Source organism: Papio anubis, chromosome 7 (genome assembly GCF_008728515.1).
Source record: "Papio anubis isolate 15944 chromosome 7, Panubis1.0, whole genome shotgun sequence".
NCBI classification, from domain to species: domain Eukaryota; kingdom Metazoa; phylum Chordata; class Mammalia; order Primates; family Cercopithecidae; genus Papio; species Papio anubis.
Window position 1 is genome coordinate 17197277 of NC_044982.1, and position 21342 is coordinate 17218618.

General features: G+C 44.4%; 1 protein-coding gene across 7 annotated transcripts in view; it reads left to right on the forward strand.

Moving 5' to 3' along the window:
* The window catches only part of FOXN3 (forkhead box N3), a 466737-nt gene that overhangs the window by 258310 nt on the left and 187085 nt on the right, over window positions 1-21342 (forward strand). For all 7 annotated transcript variants that reach the window (XM_009212111.4, XM_009212112.4, XM_009212113.4 and 4 more), the window contains exon 4: window positions 14624-14760. In XM_009212111.4, coding sequence (XP_009210375.2) covers window positions 14624-14760 — 137 coding nt within the window. The remainder of the gene's footprint in view (window positions 1-14623; window positions 14761-21342) is intronic.

Consider the following 21342-nt stretch of genomic DNA (forward strand, 5'->3'; position numbering starts at 1 on the left):
CCACGTTACCTTTATTGCCGTCCATAAAACCTGACTCGTTTGTTACCGTGTGCAGCATGGTAATCACCTTAAAGAAAGTGGAGGTACTGGAGGGAGTGCGCGCCCAGATGCAGCCCGAAGTTAGAGCTGGCTGTCAGCTTCCCCCTCCCCTTCATTCAATATGCTTAGAAATTCTTTTACTAGGCCTTGAGCTTTAAAAATGAATATTTATGTATTTAAACAGATTATTTATGTAAATGCAATGAGTGGTGAATTTTATTTCCCCTCATCTCTACTAGCACTGTCAGCTTGCCTTCCAAACTTTTTTTTTAAAAAGGCACGAGGAGGGCGATATAACGTCTTTTACTTTACCATTTGTCCTCTTTGTAATTTGCTTATGCAATTTTGACTGTAAGATTGTGGGTATGATACAAACAACTGTTACAAAAAAAAAGAGGAACATGCCCACGTTCCAGACAAGTTTACCACATCATTGTACATTCCTGTTTCCTATCAGGAGACAAATAAAACTTTTCAAATGTGCATTGTTTTCTATAATAAAGTTTTGGGTTTTTTTTTTTTCTTTTTTTTTTTGAGACAAAGTCTTGCTCCGTCGCCCAGGCTGGAGTGCAGTGGCGCGATCTCCGCTCACTGTAAGCTCCGCCTCCCGGGTTCACGCCATTCTCCTGCCTCAGCCTCCCGAGTAGCTGGGACTACAGGCGCCCGCCACCACGCCTGGCTAATTTTTTTGCATTTTTCAGTAGAGAAGGGGTTTCACCGTGTTAGCCAGGATGGTCTCGATTTCCTGACCTCGTGATCCACCTGCTCGGCCTCCCAAAGTGCTGGGATTACGGGCGTGAGCCACCGGACCCAGCCTATAATAAAGTTATTATAGAGTAACTTTATGTTAGTTATTCTAGTTACTTTATGTTTTTCTGTAATAATTATTTAACTTTCATGTTAAATTTAAAAATCTATCCATGTGTACTTTGTACATGTGAGTTTATGGCTTCATGCCACATAATATATTGAGTTCATTTGAGTAATAGTTTGACTCTTTGAAGTGGCATAGCATGGCAGCTATTAGAAGTATATAACATGATCCGCTTTTTAGCTTCCTGTGTGTTTTGCATGCGTTTGAAGTTTTTTAAAATGCTTCTGTGCCTCTACCCTTTTTTAGCCAGCCTATGTCATAGCGTGAGGTTTCAGGTGGATAAGAGTTAAACCTTTATTTGCTACCGGCCCTCCCAAGACAGAGTGGTAAAACTAATTTAGGAGAATCCCAGGATTTAGTTGGATAAAAATGATTTAGCTAGATAGTGATTTTAAAGATGCCACCTCTTCGGCCTTCTGACTTGGAGTATGAGGGGTGTGTTTCTGTTTCGTTTTCTTTATTAGAACTTAGCAGTGAAGAGTTTGACAGTATTTCGAAGTCAATATATTTTGGATGTTTTCATGATCATTTTATGATGGATCGTTGTTAGCGTGCTAGCTCTCGACTGCTTTTGGCACTAGGGGAACAATAGTGTAGAGAGTACCAAAAAAAAAAAAAAAAACTCTTTTCAACCCAAACAAATACTGAGTAGATCTGTCAGCTTCAGAAGGTGACACACTGCAGATGTGTGCTTCCTGTAGCCCTCCCCACTGTGAAAATGACATTGACGTTTGGTGCTGAGAAGGAGGAAGAAGCAGGGCTCTCTCAAAATAGTGAGTAACGGAACAGAGATTCCTGCAAAGCAGAAGCTTGGGGAAATTCAAGCTCGGGGAAATTCTGCTTTTCTTTTACAATTCCCACCCCCACACAACTCTGCCACAGCAGGTTTTTCCTAGAGATTAATTTGGTTTTAGGCAAATCATGGGATTATTTTGGTTTTATTTAGGTGTCGATGCAAGCAGATTATTGATTTTTCCTGCATCCATTCAAACCACGCATAAGCACACACACATACTGTCCAACTTCTCTGCTACAGAAGCAGCAGCAGTTACAAGAGTCCTTACCATTATACCCGTGGGCCTAAAAGAATTTCTTCTCCACCTGTTCCACATGCATTCCCTTGTGGATGGAGGGGCGTTCCGAGGTATATGAGGCGGATTTCTGAAAGACCTATGGGGCATTAAAGTCATCACAGAGCTCAGGTGTCTGAATATCATATAAATGACACACTAATAGTGATTTCCGCCTTTATGGCTTTTAGAATACATCTGTAAAATAATAGTAAGACAGGTGCAGGAGGGGAAGCCTTTTCCTGTCTGATATTTAGAGGACATGTTGGTGAGTTTGAAATATTCTGTGGCTGTGATTATCAGGGACTCTGTATCCAGCTCCTGATGCCAGAGAACCTGGTGCTCTCTGCAGGGCACCGGAGCCCCTCTTCCCTGCCTGTTGGTGCTGCTGTCAGGAACTAGGGCTACACTGAGGCTCATGGGGCCAGGATCTTGAGAAAGAAATGATAACTTCTCCCTTCCATCTTTCCTTCTGAAAAAACAACAACAAACAAAAACTGTTAGAGAGCAAGGTTGGACATAAAACTGCAACTTTAACGGTTGTTACGGCAATCTTTTTTTTTCTTTTTTAATCTAAACTGCTGGAGTAATTGTCTGTTTTGTTATGGGAATAGACAATGAGGTATCTAGAAAAAAATTCTTTGTAATCAGTTTTGTTCTTTTTCCCTCTCTTCTTTCCTCTTTTATGTACTTGGCTGGTTTTCTTTTTAAACTTTTGAAGTGTAAACATTTCCCCAATGTCATTAGACTGTAAACGATAGAATTTTAGAAAATGAAGGAGCTTCAGGAATTAGTCACTTGCTAAACATTTTGATATGGAAGAATATACATATATATATATATATATTTTAAAGACAGGGTCTTGTTCAGTTACCCAGGCTGGAGTACAGTGGCTCGATCATAGCTCACTGCAGCCTTGACCTCCTAGGCTCAAGCAGTCCTCCCATCTCAACCTCCTAGAAGTCCTGTGACCAGGCATGAGCCACTGCACCTGGCCTTCCTTCCCTATATATTTTGAAAGAGAGGCCATAAGTTCATAGTGAATAACTTGGCTCTGTTCTATTTGTTTTTCTGCTAGTACCAACTAACTTCTACTGTGACATCCCTTGACAGAGAGGAGAATTAAGTGGATTAACTGCCTTTCCCATGCTGAGTATGGTGTTAGGTACATTGTGTACGTCATCATCGCATTTAAACCCAAAATGACTTTTGGAGAAGTTGGTATTTTTGCCAATATATAGATGAAGAGATTGTAAATCTGAGAAGACAAGTGGTTTGTCCCCAGTAACAGCAGGTTAGCAGTGTAGACAAGAAACATACCACTTGATCCCCTTGTTAGGAGCCACACACGCGTGGGGATTCTTTCCAGAATGTTCTCTGGGAAAGTCCTGGCATTGCCTCTGGCCCCTCATGGGCACATAGTCATGGATTAGTTTGTAGTATTTGTCTCTCATGATCTTGAAAGAGACACATGATCCTGGACCCCATGCAGGGGTTTGGTGGGAAGGCCAGAGGAGGTGTGGTAACGAGAACTCAGTCTCTAAGAGGCTGGGGGTGTGGGGGTGTTCCCATGGGGATAGCCCAGGTGAGAGCTGGAGGGGCTTCCTGAGCAGGGGCATGAGCCCTCAGGGGCATGGGGCCCCAGGAGGAGCTGGTGCACATGTGTGCGTGTACAGTTTTAACCCCTTCCTCCCTCAGGGCTCATCTTTTTCGTCCTCTGTTGTCCGGCAGCCCATTGGCCAGCTTGTGTAATCCTTTGTAATCACTTCTTGTTTGTGTTCCTCTAGAGGTTCCCACCTTAAGGAAAAGCACCCTGCCTTTGTGTCACAGGGCCCTGCCCAACACCCGTGCTGTTAGCTCTTTACAAGCGGTGTTCAGGGACCTGCTTCAAAATCAGGCCCAAGGATCCACTTTTCATTAGGCCCATGGGAGTTTGAATGGGGTTGTGACCCACTGAAGTCTGCATTCTGGCCTGGTGGTGAGGGTGGTGGTGGAGGTGGTGGTGGTGGTGATGGAGGTGGTGGTGGTGGTGGTGGTGGTGGTGGTGGTGGTGGTGGTGGAGGTGGGGGTGGTGGTGGAGGTGAGGTGGTGGTGGAGGTGGTGGTGAGGGTGGAGGTGGTGGAGGTGGTGGTGGAGGTGAGTGGTGGAGTGGAGGTGGTGGAGGTGGTGGTGGGGTGGTGGAGGAGGTGGTGGTGGTGGTGGAGGTGGTGCGGAGGTGGTGGAGGTGGTGGAGGTGGTGGTGGTGGTGGTGGTGGTGGTGGTGGTGGTGGTGGTGGTGGAGGTGCTGGAGGTGGTGGTGCTGGAGGTGGTGGTGGAGGTGGTAGTGGGGCTGAGGATGAGTTTTGTGGAAACAATGGGGGAACCTGCAGCTGTGAGGGTATCAGCTCTCGCCTCAGCCTTTCTTCTTTCCCTCCTTCCCTCCCTCTCTCCCTCTCTCTCTCTCCTCTTCTCCTTCCTTCACTCCCTCTATCTCCCTTTTTTCCCTTCTCTCTGTCACCCTTTCTTCCTCCCTCCCTCTTCCCTTCCCCTGTTTCTCATTCCCTCCCTCTTCCTCTTATCTTTCCCTCCTCCCTTCTTCCCTCTCTTTTTACCTCTCTCCCTCCCTCTCTTTCTCCCCCATCCCCTCCCTTTCTCTTTCTCCCTCTTTCTTTCCCTTTCTCTCTTTTTTCCCCTCTCTTTCCATCCCTTTCTTTTCCTCTCTCGTCCCTCCCTCTTTCCCTCTCTCCTTCCTCCTTTAGGGGCAGCTGGGCCCTGAGGAGTTGAGCCAGAGCCAGGTCCAGAGTAGAGGAGGAGCCAGTCTTGGCAGGAGGGGAAGGTACTTTGTGCACTGGGGGCAGAAATGCAAGGCCAGTGTTCAGGGGCCCCAGGGAATTAGCTGGGCACTCATAGTGAAATAAACCTAGGCTGTTTCCAGGAGAAGCCTTCAAGCCTGCCAGATCCTGGAAGACTATGGATATGCTGGACAGAATGACAGCTTGATGAGGAGTGCCAACTCTAGGCCACCTCTCTATAAAGCTACAGGTGTCTTTTGGTGGCGAGGAAGTGGACCATATCTGCTCCAGTTCCCACCATGAGCTCAAGGATCCCTGAGAGAACAGTGGCCTCAGAGGCCCAGCTGTCCCAGCCAGGGAGACCCTTCTCTTATCCACCTCTGCCCACTCCAGTTTTATTCTCTAAGTCAGGCTGTTGCCCTGTCCTGCCCCCATGCAGTGTGGAGGGCAGGGCCTCTCCTTCTCAAGGAAGGAGGTGGCAGGTGGTAAGCCCTTTGGGGCAGTAACCTCTCTAGGAAGCCCTGGACTGCCGTACCAGCTGGAGCATCTCTCAGTGCGCACAAAGACATGACTCAAAGCAAGTGGCTTTCTCAAAGTCCCACGTCCCTCTTGGCACTACTCCAGTGGCCGGCTCTTTGCTTTGTTCTATTTTGATCCTTCCATTTCCACCACCATCTTAATGCATCTGAAACAAAACACTTCTTTTGGACCGAGGAAAGTAACATCAGACTATGGAAAGGAAATAGTCATATGCAATGTTTTTAGATGAAATCTGCATGATTTCACAATTTGACAAGCACCTATTTCATCTGGGCAGGCACTGAATGGTTTGGAGCTCAGTGTCAAGGAAAGCTGGCTATTTAATATTTTGTTACCACCATAATAACAAGAGCTGATTTTTTTTTTTTTTTTGAGACGGAGTTTCTCTCTTGTTGCCCAGGCTGGAGTGCAGTGGCACCGTCTCGGCTCACTGGAACCTCCACCTCCTGGGTTCAAGTGATTCTCCTGCCTCAGCCTCCCAAGTAGCTGGGACTATAGGTGCCCGCCACCATGCCTGGCTAATTTTCTGTATTTTTAGTAGAGACAGAGTTTCACCATGTTGGCCAGGCTGGTCTCAAACTCCTCAGGTGATCCGCCCGCCTCTGCCTTCCAAAGTGCTGGGATTACAGGTGTGAACCACTGGGCCTGGCCCGAGAAGCTGATATTTATTGAACTGCTACTGTGTGCCAAGCAAAGCACAATATTATCTCATTTAATCCTCACAACAATCTTGCAAAGCAGGTATTATTAAATCACTCCCATTTGTGGATGAAAAATTGGAAGCTCAGAGCAGTTACATATTTTGTCCAAATCCACACAGCTGGAAAATTGAAACAAGACTTGGACCCAGGTCTGTCTGACTCCAATGTCCATGTCAGCCAAGTAAGGGCTCCGCTTTGAAAGCACAATAATGTGTTTCTCACTGACCCCACACATGCATGGTACTGGCCTAGAACAGAAAGCTGGCTGTGTTGATAAACTGGGGAGGAGGTGGAGACATGAGGACCCATGTATTCTAATTAATCTGTAATCACACGTTCCCAAAGCATAGAATGATGGGCCTTTGGGATGATTTCATCTCAGCACCTAATTTATAGATGAGGAAACTAAGACCTGGGGTGGGGAGTGAGCTGCACGTATGCGGTGATTTCTCAAGGCAGTGATGGTAGGTGCAGCCCAACCATTTATGTGTTCTTCTACGGATGGGGTAACTTCCTCTAGTCTGTGCCTATAGCCCCCACCGGGGTCTTCCTTTTCGACCGTGGAACACTTGACTTAGGCCATCATCAACACCCCACCCATCCCACAGGACCCAGCCCAAATCCCTTAGCCCCGAAAACCCCTTCTCTGGTTTTTAAGGTTCCTAAAACTGGGAGGTGTGAGTCTGAATCCTGGCTACCAGTATTGGAGCTGTAGGACCGTGGGCAGTGAACTATGGACGATGTTTTTGCAAATAAGGTCTTACTGAAGCCCAGCCACGTTTATCTGTTTACATTGATGGTTGCTTTTGTGCTATGATGGCAGAGCTGGGTTGTTGCAACAGAGATCATGTGACCTACAGATACTATAGAATGTACTTTGAGAAGTCGTTGGACCTGGCCATGGATTAGAGGTGGCTGGTAAAGGAAAGAGAAGTTGTTTAAGAAAAGTTTACTAACCCTTGTTACAGAGGAACCAGTTGATGTTAAACCTCTGAAGCCAGACGACCTGAGGTCTACCATTACATTCATGAGCTTCTGTTGGAAAGGTTGGGGTCAATGAGGGTATAGCAGAGGGGAGAGAGGTGGCTTACGCAGTCTGTTCCTCCAGGTACAGTCGCGCATTGCGTAATGGAGGAGTATGTTTTGAGAAATACATCGTTAGGCAATTGTATCATCATAAGAACATCACAAAGTATACGTATACAAACCCAGTTAGTACATATGTTTATATACATATTTTTTCATATGGGAAATTAAATGATCCCACACCATTACTGAATATCAGTTACTTCTCCTACTTGATCTGCATTGCCAGTGTCAACTGCTATCTATCAGGTTTCTCTCTCTCTCTCTCTTTTTCTTTTTTTTTTTTCGAGACGGAGGTTTGCTCTTGTTTTCCATACTGGAGTTCTGTGACACGATCTCGGCTCACCACAACCTTCGCCTCCCAGGTTGAAGTGATTCTTTTGCCTCAGCCTCCCGAGTAGCTGGGATTACAGGCACATGCCACCGTGCCCAGCTAATTTTTTGTATTTTTAGTAGAGATGGGGTTTCACCATGTTGGCCAGGCTGGTCTTGAACTCCTGACCTCAGATGATCCACCCGCTTTGGCCTCCTGAAGTGTTGGGATTACAGGCGTGAGCCACTGCGCCCTGCTCTATCTCCTTTTTTTAAGAAAGAGACAGGGTCTTGCTCTGTTGCCTGGGTTGGGGTGCAGTGGCACAATCATAGCTCACTGTAACCTCAACTCTTGGGCTTAAGCAGCAGTCTGGCTAATTTTTATTTTTATTCTTTTAGAGATGGGGTCTCACTGTATTGCCCAGGCTGGTCTCCGACTCCCAGACTCATGCTGTCCTTCTGCCTTGGCCTCCCACAGTGCTGGGATTACAGGTGTGAGCCGCCACCTGGCTTCAGAGTACATTTGGGAGCTGTCCTCCTTTCTCCATCTCATTGCTGCCACCTGAACCAACACCCATGGTCATCTCGGGCCCAGACCGTCGTGTCAGTTCTCTGCAGGTGCTCTTGCCACTTCCAGCCCATTTATTTCTCACACAGCAGCAACTTCCTCTCTTCTAACTCATGGCTTATTCTGTTTCCTTCCTAGCAGGTATTACAGTCTGTCATCATCTTGCTTATTTATTTCTTTACTTACTATGTTTTTTCCCTTCTAGAATCCAAGCGTCAGGAGGGCGGTCTCCTTTTTGTATTGTTTTGTATTCACAAACGGATTCTTCATGGTGCCTGGCATGTGGTAGGCACCATAGGAATGAATGAATGAATGCATGAGCAAATGAATGAAGGAATGAATGAAGGTGGTTAGTGTTAGAAGCACCCTCCAAAATGGTGTGTCAGAAACATCAAAAGCTATTGTTTCCAGATCACCAACACATACCCAGCTCCCCACTCCGTTTTTGTTTTTGTTTTTGTCTTGTTTTAATAGCTCATCAGCTTTACAGGGTTACAATTGTCTTAAATATTTCTGAAGTGTACATATCACCTGCATAATAAGATTGTTATAAAATGTAAACTTTCAGTGTTGCTTTAATGTAATTTTTAGATTATTCTTATTATTATTATTATTTTTTGAGACGGAGTCTCACTCTGCCACCCAGGCTGGAGTGCAATGGCGTGATTTCGGCTTACTACAAGCTCTGCCTCCAGGGTTCCAGTGATTCTCCTGCCTCAGCCTCCCAAGTAGCTGGGATTACAGGCACCCTCCATCATGCCAGGCTAATTTTTGTATTTTTGTAGAGATGGGGTTTCACCATGTTAGCCAGGCTGGTCTTGAACTCCGGACCTCAGGTGATCTGTCCACCTCGACCTCCCAAAGTGCTGGGATTACAGGCGTAAGCCTGTTTTAATTTTAAAGTCTAAAATCATACTTTTTTTTTTTTTTTTTGTCCTTTTGTCTTTTTTGTTTGTTTCTTTTCATACCTGAACGTTCTGGACAAACTAAAATTGTTACAGGCTACCCTGCCCTGGCCAGGGCAGGACAGCCTGGGCAGAGGTAGCGCCTGCTCCCCTTTGACATGGGGCCCGCCTCCTTATCCCCGTTCCTTAGGCACTGCCCCAGAGCCGTGTGTAAGTCCCCCACTGTTGCTGACGGGGCTTTCTTCCTCACAAGTGGTGAGAAGGGGGAAAAGACACAACCAGACACTACTGTCCTAGATCAGTGGTTACCAAACTTTGTTGACCCAGCTTCCCAATAGGAAGTGTGTTACTTGGTGATCAGTAAACATGTATATACACAACTGTGCAAATACAAATTTCACTATTTGTTACTGCAGATATATTGTAGTCCATTCTATTTGCTTCTAGTTTGTTACATTCTGTTCCATTAAAATAGTGCTGCTTATGATCCATTCCATTCATTTCATGACCCATGAATGTATCTGGCCCACAGTTTGCATAACAATGTTTAAAATATAGGCTGGGCGTAGTGGCTCATGCTTGTATTCACAGCACTTTGGGAGGCGAAGGCAGGCGGATCACCTGAGGACAGGAGTTCGAGACCACCCTGGCCAATATGGTGAAACCCCGTCTCTACTAAAAATAAATAAATAAATAAAATAGCTGGGCATAGTAGTGGGCACCTGTAATCCCAGCCTCTTGGGAGACTGAGGCCGGAGAATTGCTTGAACCCGGGAGGCGGAGGTTGCAGTGAGCTGAGATTGTGCCACTGCACTCCAGCCTGGACACAACAGAGTGAGACTCCATTTCAAAAAAAAAAAAAAGATTTAATTACTTTTTTTTTTTTTTTTTAACATTTTTTGCTAACCATTTCTTCCTACAATATGGGCTCTTGTTTGCTTTTTTTTTTGTACTTTGATTTTTTTTTTTTTTTTTTATTTCTAACAGGGAGTTGATTTTTATTCCCCAGGTGATTTTTAATTTTAAAATAAACTTGTGCTTATCCATAATTTTTTTTACTCATTTTTCCATGTAACTTTTCTCATTAGTTTTTTTTCTGGGGGTTAGTGTATATATGTATATGCTCACAAAAATGTGGGTGTGTGAATACAAACACATACATACTTTTCTATAAATGAATATTCTTCCCTTATTACTTTGAATTCCTTAACACTTAATGGTGCATGGCCCTCACAGTTATTTTTATTTTTTTTGAGACGGAGTCTCGCTCTGTCGCCCAGGCTGGAGTGCAATGGCGGGATCTCAGCTCACTGCAACCTCTGCCTCCCGGGTTCAAGAGATTATCCTGCCTCAGCCTCCAGAGTAACTGGGATTACAGGCACCTGCCACAAAGCCCAGCTAATTATGGTATTTTTAGTAGAGATGGGGTTTCACCATGTTAGTCAGGCTGGTTTCAAACTCCTGACCTCAGGTGATCTACCCACCTCGGCCTCCCAAAGTGCTGGGATTACAGGCATGAGCCACCACGCCCGGCCTATTTCTTTTTTTTTTTTTTTTTTTTATAAAAAGCATTCCACGCTGGGCGCAGTGGCTCACGCCTGTAATCCCAGCACTTTGGGGAGGCCAAGGTGGGCGGATCACTTCAGGTCAGAGTTCAAGGCCAGCGTGGCCAACATGGAGAAACCCTGTCTTTACTAAAAGTACAAAAATTAGCTGGGCGTGGTGGCGGGTGCCTGTAATCCCAGCTACTCAGGAGGCTGAGGCATGAGAGGCTTGAACCCGGGAGGCGGAGGTTGCAGTGAGCCAAGATTGTGCCAGGGCGCTCCAGCCTGGGCAACAAGAGCGAAAACTCCAGACTACAGGCGCCCGCCACCTCGCCCGGCTAGTTTTTTGTATTTCTTAATAGAGACGGGGTTTCACCGTGTTAGCCAGGATGGTCTCGATCTCCTGACCTCGTGATCCACCCGTCTCGGCCTCCCAAAGTGCTGGGATTACAGGCTTGAGCCACCGCGCCCGGCCGAGATGCAGATATTTTTCTAAGAAAGCTCCAACTCTGAAACTTACTACACAAGTATAATCAAGTTATAACCTTCTCTCTCCTATTAGGAACATTAAATGTAATTTTTTCTGGCCTAAGAAACTTAATCATTCTATCCTTCGCATATTTCCATTTTTAAAGTTTTCAAGTAAACCATTTTACTACTCCAAACTGTTACATGAAACACAGGAAAATGCTTGAAAATGAGACGTGGTGCCGGCCTCTCTCGTGGGCCTTCCAAGAGCAGCCCGATACTGTGCTGTGGTTGCTGGTGGCCCTCCCGTGGGTGTGTCCTTAAGATGTCTTTTGTTTGTTTGTTTCCCTCTTTGGAATGCCAGCATTGCTAAGTATGAGATATGTTGAAATTAGTGTCTAGATTGTAAAAAACTATCAGCAATTTTAGACCTTTCTTATTGTAAAATGCCAAATAGATCAGGGTAGGAACCTTATGATCCAAGCCTGAGAAAATTTCTTCAGTTAATATTGGGAGATGCCTGGTGTGGTGGCTCATGCCTATAATCACAGCACTTTGGGAGGCTGAGGCGGTCGGATCCTTTGAGGCCAGGAGTTCAAGACCAGCCTGGCCAATGTGGTGAAACCCCCATCTCTACTTAAAAAAGAAACAGTTAGCCAGGCATGGTGACACACGCCTGTAATACCAGCTACTCGGTAGGCTGAGGCACGAGAATCCCTTGAACCTGGGAGGCGGAGGTTGCAGTGAGCCCAGATCACATCACTGCACTCCATCCTGGGTGACAGAACAAGACTGTCTCAAAACAAAAACAAAAACAAAAAAAAAGTTGGGAGATGGTCATAATGAACTGACCAACTTTGGAATGAAACCTCAGCTTGATGTTGACAGTGCAGAGACCTGGGCAAAAGACTTTTAGCAGCCAGGTAGTCATGAATCGGTGACAGTAGCTTCCTGAGCAAGGTAGAAGTCCCAGTAGTGAGTGTGGAGTGTGGGGTTCATAGAAAGCAGATGTAGGGAGTGATGAAAATAGAGGGGGAGTTGAGAATGTTGAAAACCTCTTCCCAGTGAATTTGTTGAGCCAGGACCACCAGTGCATTCGAATAGATGATCATTTTATCTTCACTCGCCCCATCTGTTTGCTGGAGGCCCTTCCCACTGCTGCTGTTGGAGATGAAAATCAATCAGATTTGGTTCAATGAAAGACATTGTACAGCCAGTTTCATTCTCTTTCTTGTGTCCAAAAGGAGATTTTCATGATGCTGTCTGCCATTTATTGAGTACCTGTAGGTAGGGCTGCAACTCAAGGTGTTTTATATTATGCCATCTCTGAACCTCCTAACTATCTCTAAGTTGGTCACTGTTTTAAGTGAGGAAGCCAAGACTTCCCATGGCGCTGTGATTTGTGCAGGGCCACTCAGGAAACGTCTGTGTGGCTCCGGACCACCTGTTCTTACTATTCTTCAGCCTGCCTCTCTGCGTCTGGATCAATTACCTTGTGAATGTCCTGCACAGTCCTGGGGGTTTATTCTGCTTAACTTTTGTTTTTATTTTTATTTATTTATGTGTTTTGAGATGGCGTTTCAGTGTTGTTGCCCTAGCTGGAGTGCAAATGGCGCAGTCTCCACTCGCTGCAGCCTCTGGCTCCTGGGTTCAATCTGCCTTACTTTTAAATGGCAGCATACATTAATATGGGTATACAAGGGTACAGTAAACAAGACACTTAGGTTAGGATTAGGAGAAACCACATTGTTGGCTTATGGTTATTTCCCTGAGAGGGCCAACTGGTTGTCCTTCATTTCTTTGTCATATTTTTTTTTTAGCGTAAGATTAAATGGTCCCACCCTGAAAGCCACCATGATGAGAACAAAAGCCATTGGGTTCCCAGAATTGAGACAGTATCATTGCAGAAATGTTTGGGTCACATGTCAGCCATGGCCCTCAGTGTAGCTATTGCTGGTTTGGAGCCTTGGGTGCAAGAGATCAGAAAGGCAGGTCCCGCTGGCCCAGGGCTCCACTGGGAGCGTTTGATGGAATCACGCCAGACCCCTACTGTTGACAGGATTTGGTGGCTTGTTTTATCTTATCCAAATTTGTTAGTTACCTGTCTCCTCTCTTTCCCCCGAAACCTCTCCGCTTCTTAGCTTTTGGCTTTCTTCTGCACAACTCTTTCCCAAAGGAAAGGATGAAGGTTCCAGGGCAGATTCTTGAGTGACCCGCCTGATTTACTTGGAAAGTCTCACTGCTCCCCCTGAACTATTCTGGGGTTGAGAATGTGTGCGTGAAAGGAAAAACACATAGGAATGTTGAATTTTCCAAAGTTGAAATCTTTCAGGTCTTTAAACATCCGGTTAGTTAAACTGAGAACACTGATGTTTGAGCGTAGAGTGTCCAGCCAGACTCTCACCTGTGTCTGGGGTCAGGCCTGCACGTGGGGGTGGCTGACTAGGGTGGTCAGAGGTTCCAGCCCCAGCTGTGGCTTTGAGCAATTCCCCTATTCTCATTGCACCAGAAAGAGTTAATTCCAGTTGCACAGCTTGCTGATGTTGTTGATAATAAAGTATTTTAATGGGCTCTGTGAGTAATGTTTGTAAGGAAACTACTTGGGTGAACTGATGACTGAAACACAGATTTTTTAAAACTTTAAAAAAGATTTTAGGAGTAACTTGTTTTTACAGCTCCTTCAGTGGGATTTTTTTGGGTTGTCCCCTTCCCCCATGTTAGTTAAACAGCTCCTTGTTTGCTTTCTAAATGTTGGAGGACAACATCAATCTTACTGTTGGCTGAAAGCAGGAGGTGGGCACGGGTTTATGTAATTTAACTTCTTTTCTCTGCAAATCAGTAAATATTTACAAATGACCTTATCAAACAGTTTGGGTACATTCGGTCACTTGAAAGTGTGCAGCCAGAGGAGCGACTGCCTGTGGGCCTGCTGCCAGTTCCAGGGGGGCCTCAAAGGAAGGACTTACATTTTTAAAAATAGGCTGTCCATAGACCAAACGCCTCACAGGAAGTGGGCCTCACAGGAAGCCTCCCGCTCTCCACAGAACAGTTTTAGAAAATTTGCATTTTAAAGTTTGACTTCTAAAGATTCAACTCTTAACGGCTGGAGTCGATTGCTGGGAACTGAGGAATCCAAAAAATAAATAGTGGATTCTGAGTTAGGCTTACCATTGCTGCCTGAGTTCTTTTGTTTCTTAGGGAAGGTAATTACAGAATCCCATTCCAAGAGTAAACATCATTCTTTTGTGAGTAAGTTGGAAAAAAACAAGGAGATTACTTTTCTGTTGTTATAAAATGGTCCCGATGTCATATGGTTTTAAAACATAACTAAATTTTTAGAGCAGAGATGGACTTTTGGGGGTGTCTCGGCCCTCTTTTTTTTTTTCCCCTTCCCCAAACATTAGAAATCGGACACAGTTAAACTCATTTTTAGAAGAGAATGCACATGTTCTTCAACGTTGACGCTGAAAAATGAGGTGCTCCTTGTTTTGGTAGTTTGGATATGAAAATTGTAATATTGTTGTATCACCGTAATCTGGTAATAATATGTTCATTTTGCCTATCAAACATAATACAAGTAAGATTGAAGTGCATTTTATGGAGTTCTATTGTCAGTATAATATTTAAGGCTGGCAAACAGTCAACAAATGAGAAAAATTTTAAAATAAATAAGCTATACATCTACTTATTGCAAAGTACTTAATAATTCTGTATTAATGCCTTTGTATTTTAATTTTCTTTGCAGAGTATTGGGAAAGGGTCGTTGTGGTGCATAGACCCAGAGTATAGACAAAATCTAATTCAGGCTTTGAAAAAGACACCTTATCACCCACACCCACACGTGTTCAATACACCTCCCACCTGTCCTCAGGCATATCAAAGGTAAGCAATTCAGACTTCTTTTTTTGGTCTACTGAAATGGCATTATTTTGGCAGAGACCTGCGTGGAAATTAATTTAATAGGCCGTATGAGATTTTAAAAATAACTGCAGGTAAATGAGAAAGAAATTAAGTATTATTAGGAGGCATATCCATTGTTGTATTTCCTACAGACCTTACCGCTGCTGCAGCTTCAGAGAAATGTGCTTCCAGAAGCCTTCATAGTGGGTGAAATCATGTCTTCCTGGGTAGAAACATTTACAAAGAAAAGTTGTGGCTTTCACATCTTGGTGTTTGTCACGTTTTGTTGGGATAAAAGTACAGGAACGAGTCAAGCAGGCGACTCCATCGTCCCCTCATCTGGCTGGTCTCTGCAGACGATCAGTGGAGGCTCACTCATTTGTCCCCGTTGTTGTCTTTCTCAGTCTCCATGTAGACGGTGCTCCCAGGTGACCATTTGTTGTGGTTACTTGGTCTTTGCTTCTTCAAGGAGAACAGTAGAAACAATAGAGACATTTCATCCTCTCACATGCCCGTTTGTTTGAGACAGTAAGGTCATGGGTACCATTTTTACAAATATATAATTGGAAGGGAGGGTAAGTAGCCTGTCACTTTTTAAAAAAAGTGTCTTAATGTTAGATTCCAAAAGAGAGCCAAATAATCAGAACCAAATTTTTAAGATCGATTTTTATCAATACATAATGCTTGAGTTTGAAATGCATTCCTCAACTCTACAAAAAATGTTTTAAAATGTATAGAAATGTTTCTATTGTAACCACCTAGTTAAGAGGAATTATCCTTGGACAGAAAGTTGAGGTTAATTAGGGATGGCATGATGTCATAGACTTCAGGAATTTTACAGTCCACTTCTTTGCAGATTCTTTTCCTAGTCTGCTGTTTGTTCTGCAGGAGGGAGCACAAAGTGATCTTCTGAAATAGCATTAATGAAGTTCTTGTGCATCTCAGTTGAGAAACATTCCATCACAGGCCCTAGACAATCAGTCTTCAGCAAGAGACAGGGAGGAACAGCTGGGCTCTCTGAGAAGACTGCTGTATGTCTGCCTTTGCTAGGCGATTAGCGTGATGGTACCCATAGCAACTGGAGCGTCTCCATAGTAACGCGTAGCCGAGACAGGTGCAGTTGCATCACAAGGCTGTTTGTTGCCTGGCAAAAGGACAGGCCATTAGTACTTAGATATACGCTGTTGCCTTAGAAACAAATAACCCTACATAGCAACTACAGTTGGTTTGAAAGGTTTGGTGTGGGGGGGGGAAGGTTGTAGCAGCTTTTGTCTGTGTTCATAAAAATCAGTGGAAGCACACTTTATTCGAAATGACAACTTGAGGTCATATAGCTGTAGGAGAGAAAATGGGATTTTCTAAAGCAGCCCAGCCAACATCGTAGACATGTCCAGAAGGACAGAGCCGTATGCTTGGTTTTCTCCTTGTGGCCATAGCCACTCCCCAAATGGAAGAGAACCAGGATTGGAGTGGAGAATTGCCGACGTACAAGGTTGGTGAAGGAGGACATGACACTAATTATTGAACTATTTCCCAGATTCTCATGTTTCTTTGTCATTCTACTCCCCCCACCCTCCAAGCTGCATGGAATACCCTTCTCTGGCTTTTCCAGTTTGCACCTCAGAAGTATTTCATCTCCCTTTGCTTCTAGGAAGTTAAGAACGTAAGTGTTACTCCCTGGGTCATGTGTTGGTTCATTTAGACCAGTATTTTGTTGCCAAATGTGACCCCGAGGGAAACACAGTAATTATTTAATAATTTGAAGGATTATAGAGGAGCTCTGGGGGTTGGAACACGAATGCATATTCAGGCGAGAGGCATTCTGAGCTGGCCTTAGCTTAATGACTTCATTTGATTTTTAATATAGACATAAAAATGCAGACGAACCAGAGCTTTTGTAATGAAAATCATTTCCAAAGGAATATTTCAGACCCCGCTCTGTCACCTCCAGCCTTTCTCCCCAGTTGACTGAGGGAAAAAAAAAAAAGAGTTTCTGCCTCTGCCCATGCGGTGCTTAGATTTCCCCTCCACAGAGGTCACTGGCTGTGGAGGGAGATGACAGATGAGATTCTAGTCTGCCTCTTCCATGCCTTAAGTCCAGGAGAACAAGTCACTTTCTCTTTCCTGGGGATTGTCATCCCTTCATCTGAAAGCTGAGAGTTTGCTTCAGGATCCTCTAGTGTGTGAAATTGCACTGAAGCCACTGAACACCGGGTAATTGTACAATATTTCGGTGTCTTACAGTGATGTGGCATTTGGCTCAATTCTAAGCCATCAGGCCACTTGTTGACATGACCTAGAGAAGATGGAAGTGAAACAAAGTGAGTCATTAAACAGGGACCCAAAAATGCCGAATTGACGTGCTCTGGCTGGGTCCACTGTGATGCGGGGAATCACCTGTCAGCCCCTTGCTGGATCGCTGTGAGGGGCACCTGGGAAGTGCTTGGCTTTCATGGGGCTGGTACTTAACATGCTGAAGAAGATGGTGATTATACTAAATGGGCGGTTATTGCTAGGACTTGCAGGTGTGCTTGGCAAATGTCACTCTGAACTGAGCTGCAGGTGGCTGGAAATGCTGCGGGAAAAGTGAGGCATTTGAAAGTACTGCCCAGACCTTGCTCACATACAAGTACCATGCTAAATATTGAGATGTGTCGACCTGTGCCTCTGTTTTCTTTTTTTTTTTTTGAGACGTATTCAGTACCGATGCAACCATCCTTTTTTTCTTTTTGAAACAGAGTCTCGCTCTGTTGCCAGGCTGGAGTGCAGTGGCATGATCTTGGCTCACTGAAACCTCTGCCTCCTGGGTTCAGGGGATTCTCTTGCCTCAGCCTCCTGAGTAGCTGGGACTACAGACACACACCACCATACCCGACTAATTTTTGTATTTTTAGTAGAGAGAATTTCACCTTGTTGGCCAGGCTGGTCTCAATCTCTTGAACTTGTGATCCACCCACCTCGGCCTCCCAAAGTGCTGGGATTACAGGTGTGAACCACTGCGCCAGGCCATACCTCTTGTTTTCTAAAGTGCCCTTTTGAATGTATATTAGGATGTTCTTCCACACCTGCTTTGTTGATACCAAGTTTGTGAATTGTTTTTAATTGAAGTGCAGAGCTCAGTGTGGAGTACTTCAAACCAAGTGACTTAAACAACAGAAACGCACTGTCTCTCGGTTCTGGAGGCTGGAAGTTCAAGACCAATGTGTCGGCAGGGTTGGTTCCATCCCTGGGCTGTGAAGGAGCATCTGTTCCGCCCCTCTCTCCTAGCTTCTGGTGCTTTACTGGCATTTTGCTGGAATGCTCTTGGCCTTCCTTGGCCTGTAGAAACATCACTCTGATTTCTGCCTTCACCTTCACTTGGCGTTCGTTTTCTTGTGTGGTGTCTATGTCCAGATTTTCCCTTCTTGTAAGGACACACTGGTCATATTGGCTTAGGGGCCCATCTTTCTCCCGTAACGATTCATCGTATTTAACTGATTACATTTTCAATGGCCCTGTTCCCAAATAAGGTCACGTTCAGATGTATTGGGGGCTAAATCTTCAATGTGTGAATTTTGGGGAGGCATAAACCACCTCATAACAACCCTTTTCTTAAGTGAGACATTTTGCTGATAAAAATATGGAGAAGCAGAAAGTAAGGAAATATTTATAGAACAGAATGATGGGGGTGGGGGCAGGGGTGTCAAAGGGATTCTCCTGAAGTTGCTCCCAGTTGCCAAAGCTGGGACAGTGGTGAGCAGCAAAATAAATAACATAATGTTGGATTATAACTGGAAATATAAATACCTATGAGTCCAGACTGATAGAAATAAATGATTGAATAAACAAACAAACAAGAGAAGAGATACATTTCCCATATAGAGAGTTCCAGATGCTTGATGTAGCTCTTTCTCCACTGAAAGAGGTGGGACAGAACTCTCCACTCCCTGAATGGCTGCACTTAATGACCTGCTTCTAAAGATGAGAGCCTGGAAAAGGGCGTTTGGAATGGACAAACCTGGTGAACGCTGTGTCACAGGTGATGAAAATACCATCCTCAGTGATGTGATGTTGATACCAGGTACCTCTCGTAGGACGTCATAAATTTGGCACTTCAGCTTTGTGGTCTTTCTCCCCCAACACATGACCCCAGTCTAGTCATGGGAAAAACATCAAACAATGATTCTGTCCTTCAGCAGGGACATTCTACAAAAATAACCCGGTCCTCACTCCTCAAAGCCCCAAGGTCATCAGAAACAGGGAAAGTCTGAGAATCTGTTACAGACCAGAGGAGGCTAAGAAGACATGATGAACAAATGTGTCCTATGATGTCCTGTGATATCCTGGATGGGATCCTGGAACAGAAAAAGGACATGAGGGGAAAATTTGCAAAATGTGAATTAACTGTGCAGTTTAGTTAATAGTAATAGTAGTATGCTGCATGTTTATAGCAGCACAATTCGCTGCTGCAAAGATACGGAACCAACCTAAGTGCCCATCAACCTACGAGTGGATAAGGAAAATGTGGTATATATACACATGGAATACTACTCAGCCATAAAAAGGTACAAAATAATGTCTTTTGCAGCAGCTTAGATGGAGCTGGAGGCCATTATTCTTTTATTTTATTTTATTTTATTTTTTGAGATGGAGTCTCACTCTGTTGCCAGGCTGGAGTGCAGTGCTGCAATCTTGGCTCACTGCAACCTCTGCCGCCCACATTCAGGCGATTCTCCTGCCTCAGCCTCCCGAGTAGCTGGGATTATAGGTGCCAACCATAATGCCTGGCTAACTGTTGTAGTTTTTAGTAGAGACAGGGTTTCACCATCTTGGCCAGGCTGGTCTTGAACTCCTGACCTTGTGATCCACCTGCCTCAGCCACCCAAAGTGCTGGGATTACAGGCGTAAGCCACTGTGCCTGGCCTGGAGGCCGTTATTCTAAGTGAAATAACTCAGGAATGGTAAACCAAATATCATATGTTCTCACTTATAAGTGGTAGCTAAACTGTGAGGAAGCAAAGGCATGAGAATGATATAATGGACTTTGGGGACTCGGGGGGGTGGGGGTTAGGTCGGGAGGGGGACGACGGATAAAAGACTACGGGGTGACAGGTGCACTAAAATCTCAGAAATCACCACTAAATAATTTATCTATGTAACCCAAAACCATCTGTACCCCAAAAACTATTGAAATAAAAAAATAGTACTATACCAGTGTTGTGACAAATGTCTTGTTAGTAATATATGGTGTTAACATTAGGGAAAACTAAGTGAAGGGTATACAGGAGCTTTCTGTGCTGTCTGTGTAACTTTTCTGTTGGTATTTTTTTTAAAAAAAGCGGTCTCCAAAATGCAGACTCATTGATCAATTTTAAATATCCAAATCGTTTTTGGTGGAATGAAAAGTAAAATCACTGCATCACTGAGAGTCGCCTGACCTACTTCAGTGAAGAGCGGGTTGTGAAGGGCTCTTGCTTTTGCCTCATTCTGTGGAAGATCCGCTGAGCCACACGAGGGGTCTCTTTGTAGTTTGGATGCCACAGTTCTTGGAACGGTAGTTTTGTGAAATGACACTCCACTGGGCTTAGTAGAGTACCTGTGGCTGAGCTCGGGCTACTCAGGTACAAACGAGCCACGCCAGCTTGCTTGGGGAATCTACACCTTTGCCAAGGAGACTCTGGCGTGTGGCCTTCAGAATCTAGACCTGGAAAGTGGAAGGAGGGGTGGTGTATTTCGGTTGCTTGCCCGCACCTCTTCGAGCTGTTTTAATCTTTATGTTGCCTGTGCCCCTCCTTCCTAGATATGTCATTTCTCATTAAAGAATATGCATATTTTAGTGCTTCCAGTAGACACTGCCAAATTGCCTTCTGATGTTACACTTGGTTCTAATCCACATTCCCACCAACTTTTTAGGAAATTTCTATTTTTCTAACCTTTCTCAATGTCTGATAGTTAAATGAAAAGACAGTTCCCCAATGGGTGACCTTGACTTTGTGATTTTGGTACTTATAATGGAGGTATTTAAACTTTATATCACTACATTCACACCCTATAAACAGTAGCTCTCCCCATAATAATGTTTATGACAACAGATTGTTTTTAGAGAGTGACATATATATGGGTCTTATGTAATACCTTCTCTGCTATAGGCACCAATCCAAAGTCAGTTTCCAGAAAAACGTTTTAATCCTCTCTCACCCTGGTTGGAGAACAGGTTTTGCATTTAATCAAACAGTATGGTTTATGGAGAGTTTCCTGGATGATCGGTTTTCAGAGCCAGTGTTGTTTTGTTTTTCCTTGGTAATTCCAAAGAAATCCCAGCATCGTATGTGCCTTTGGCCTCCGTGATGGATCGGCCATGATTGGGTGTTAGATGGTCAGAAACTGATTGAGAGAGTTTTTTATTCTTCAATGAGCTTTCCTTTTTTTCTTGCTTTAAAATTTTCAATGTAAAAATAATGACATCGTAATTCTATATTTCATGTAAAGTATTGTGGCTTAACATGTACAGAGTTAGAAAAATTCACAAGACTTTCATTTGTTGATCTAGGTCTAAAGATTTATTTTTTGGATGACTATAAAGTT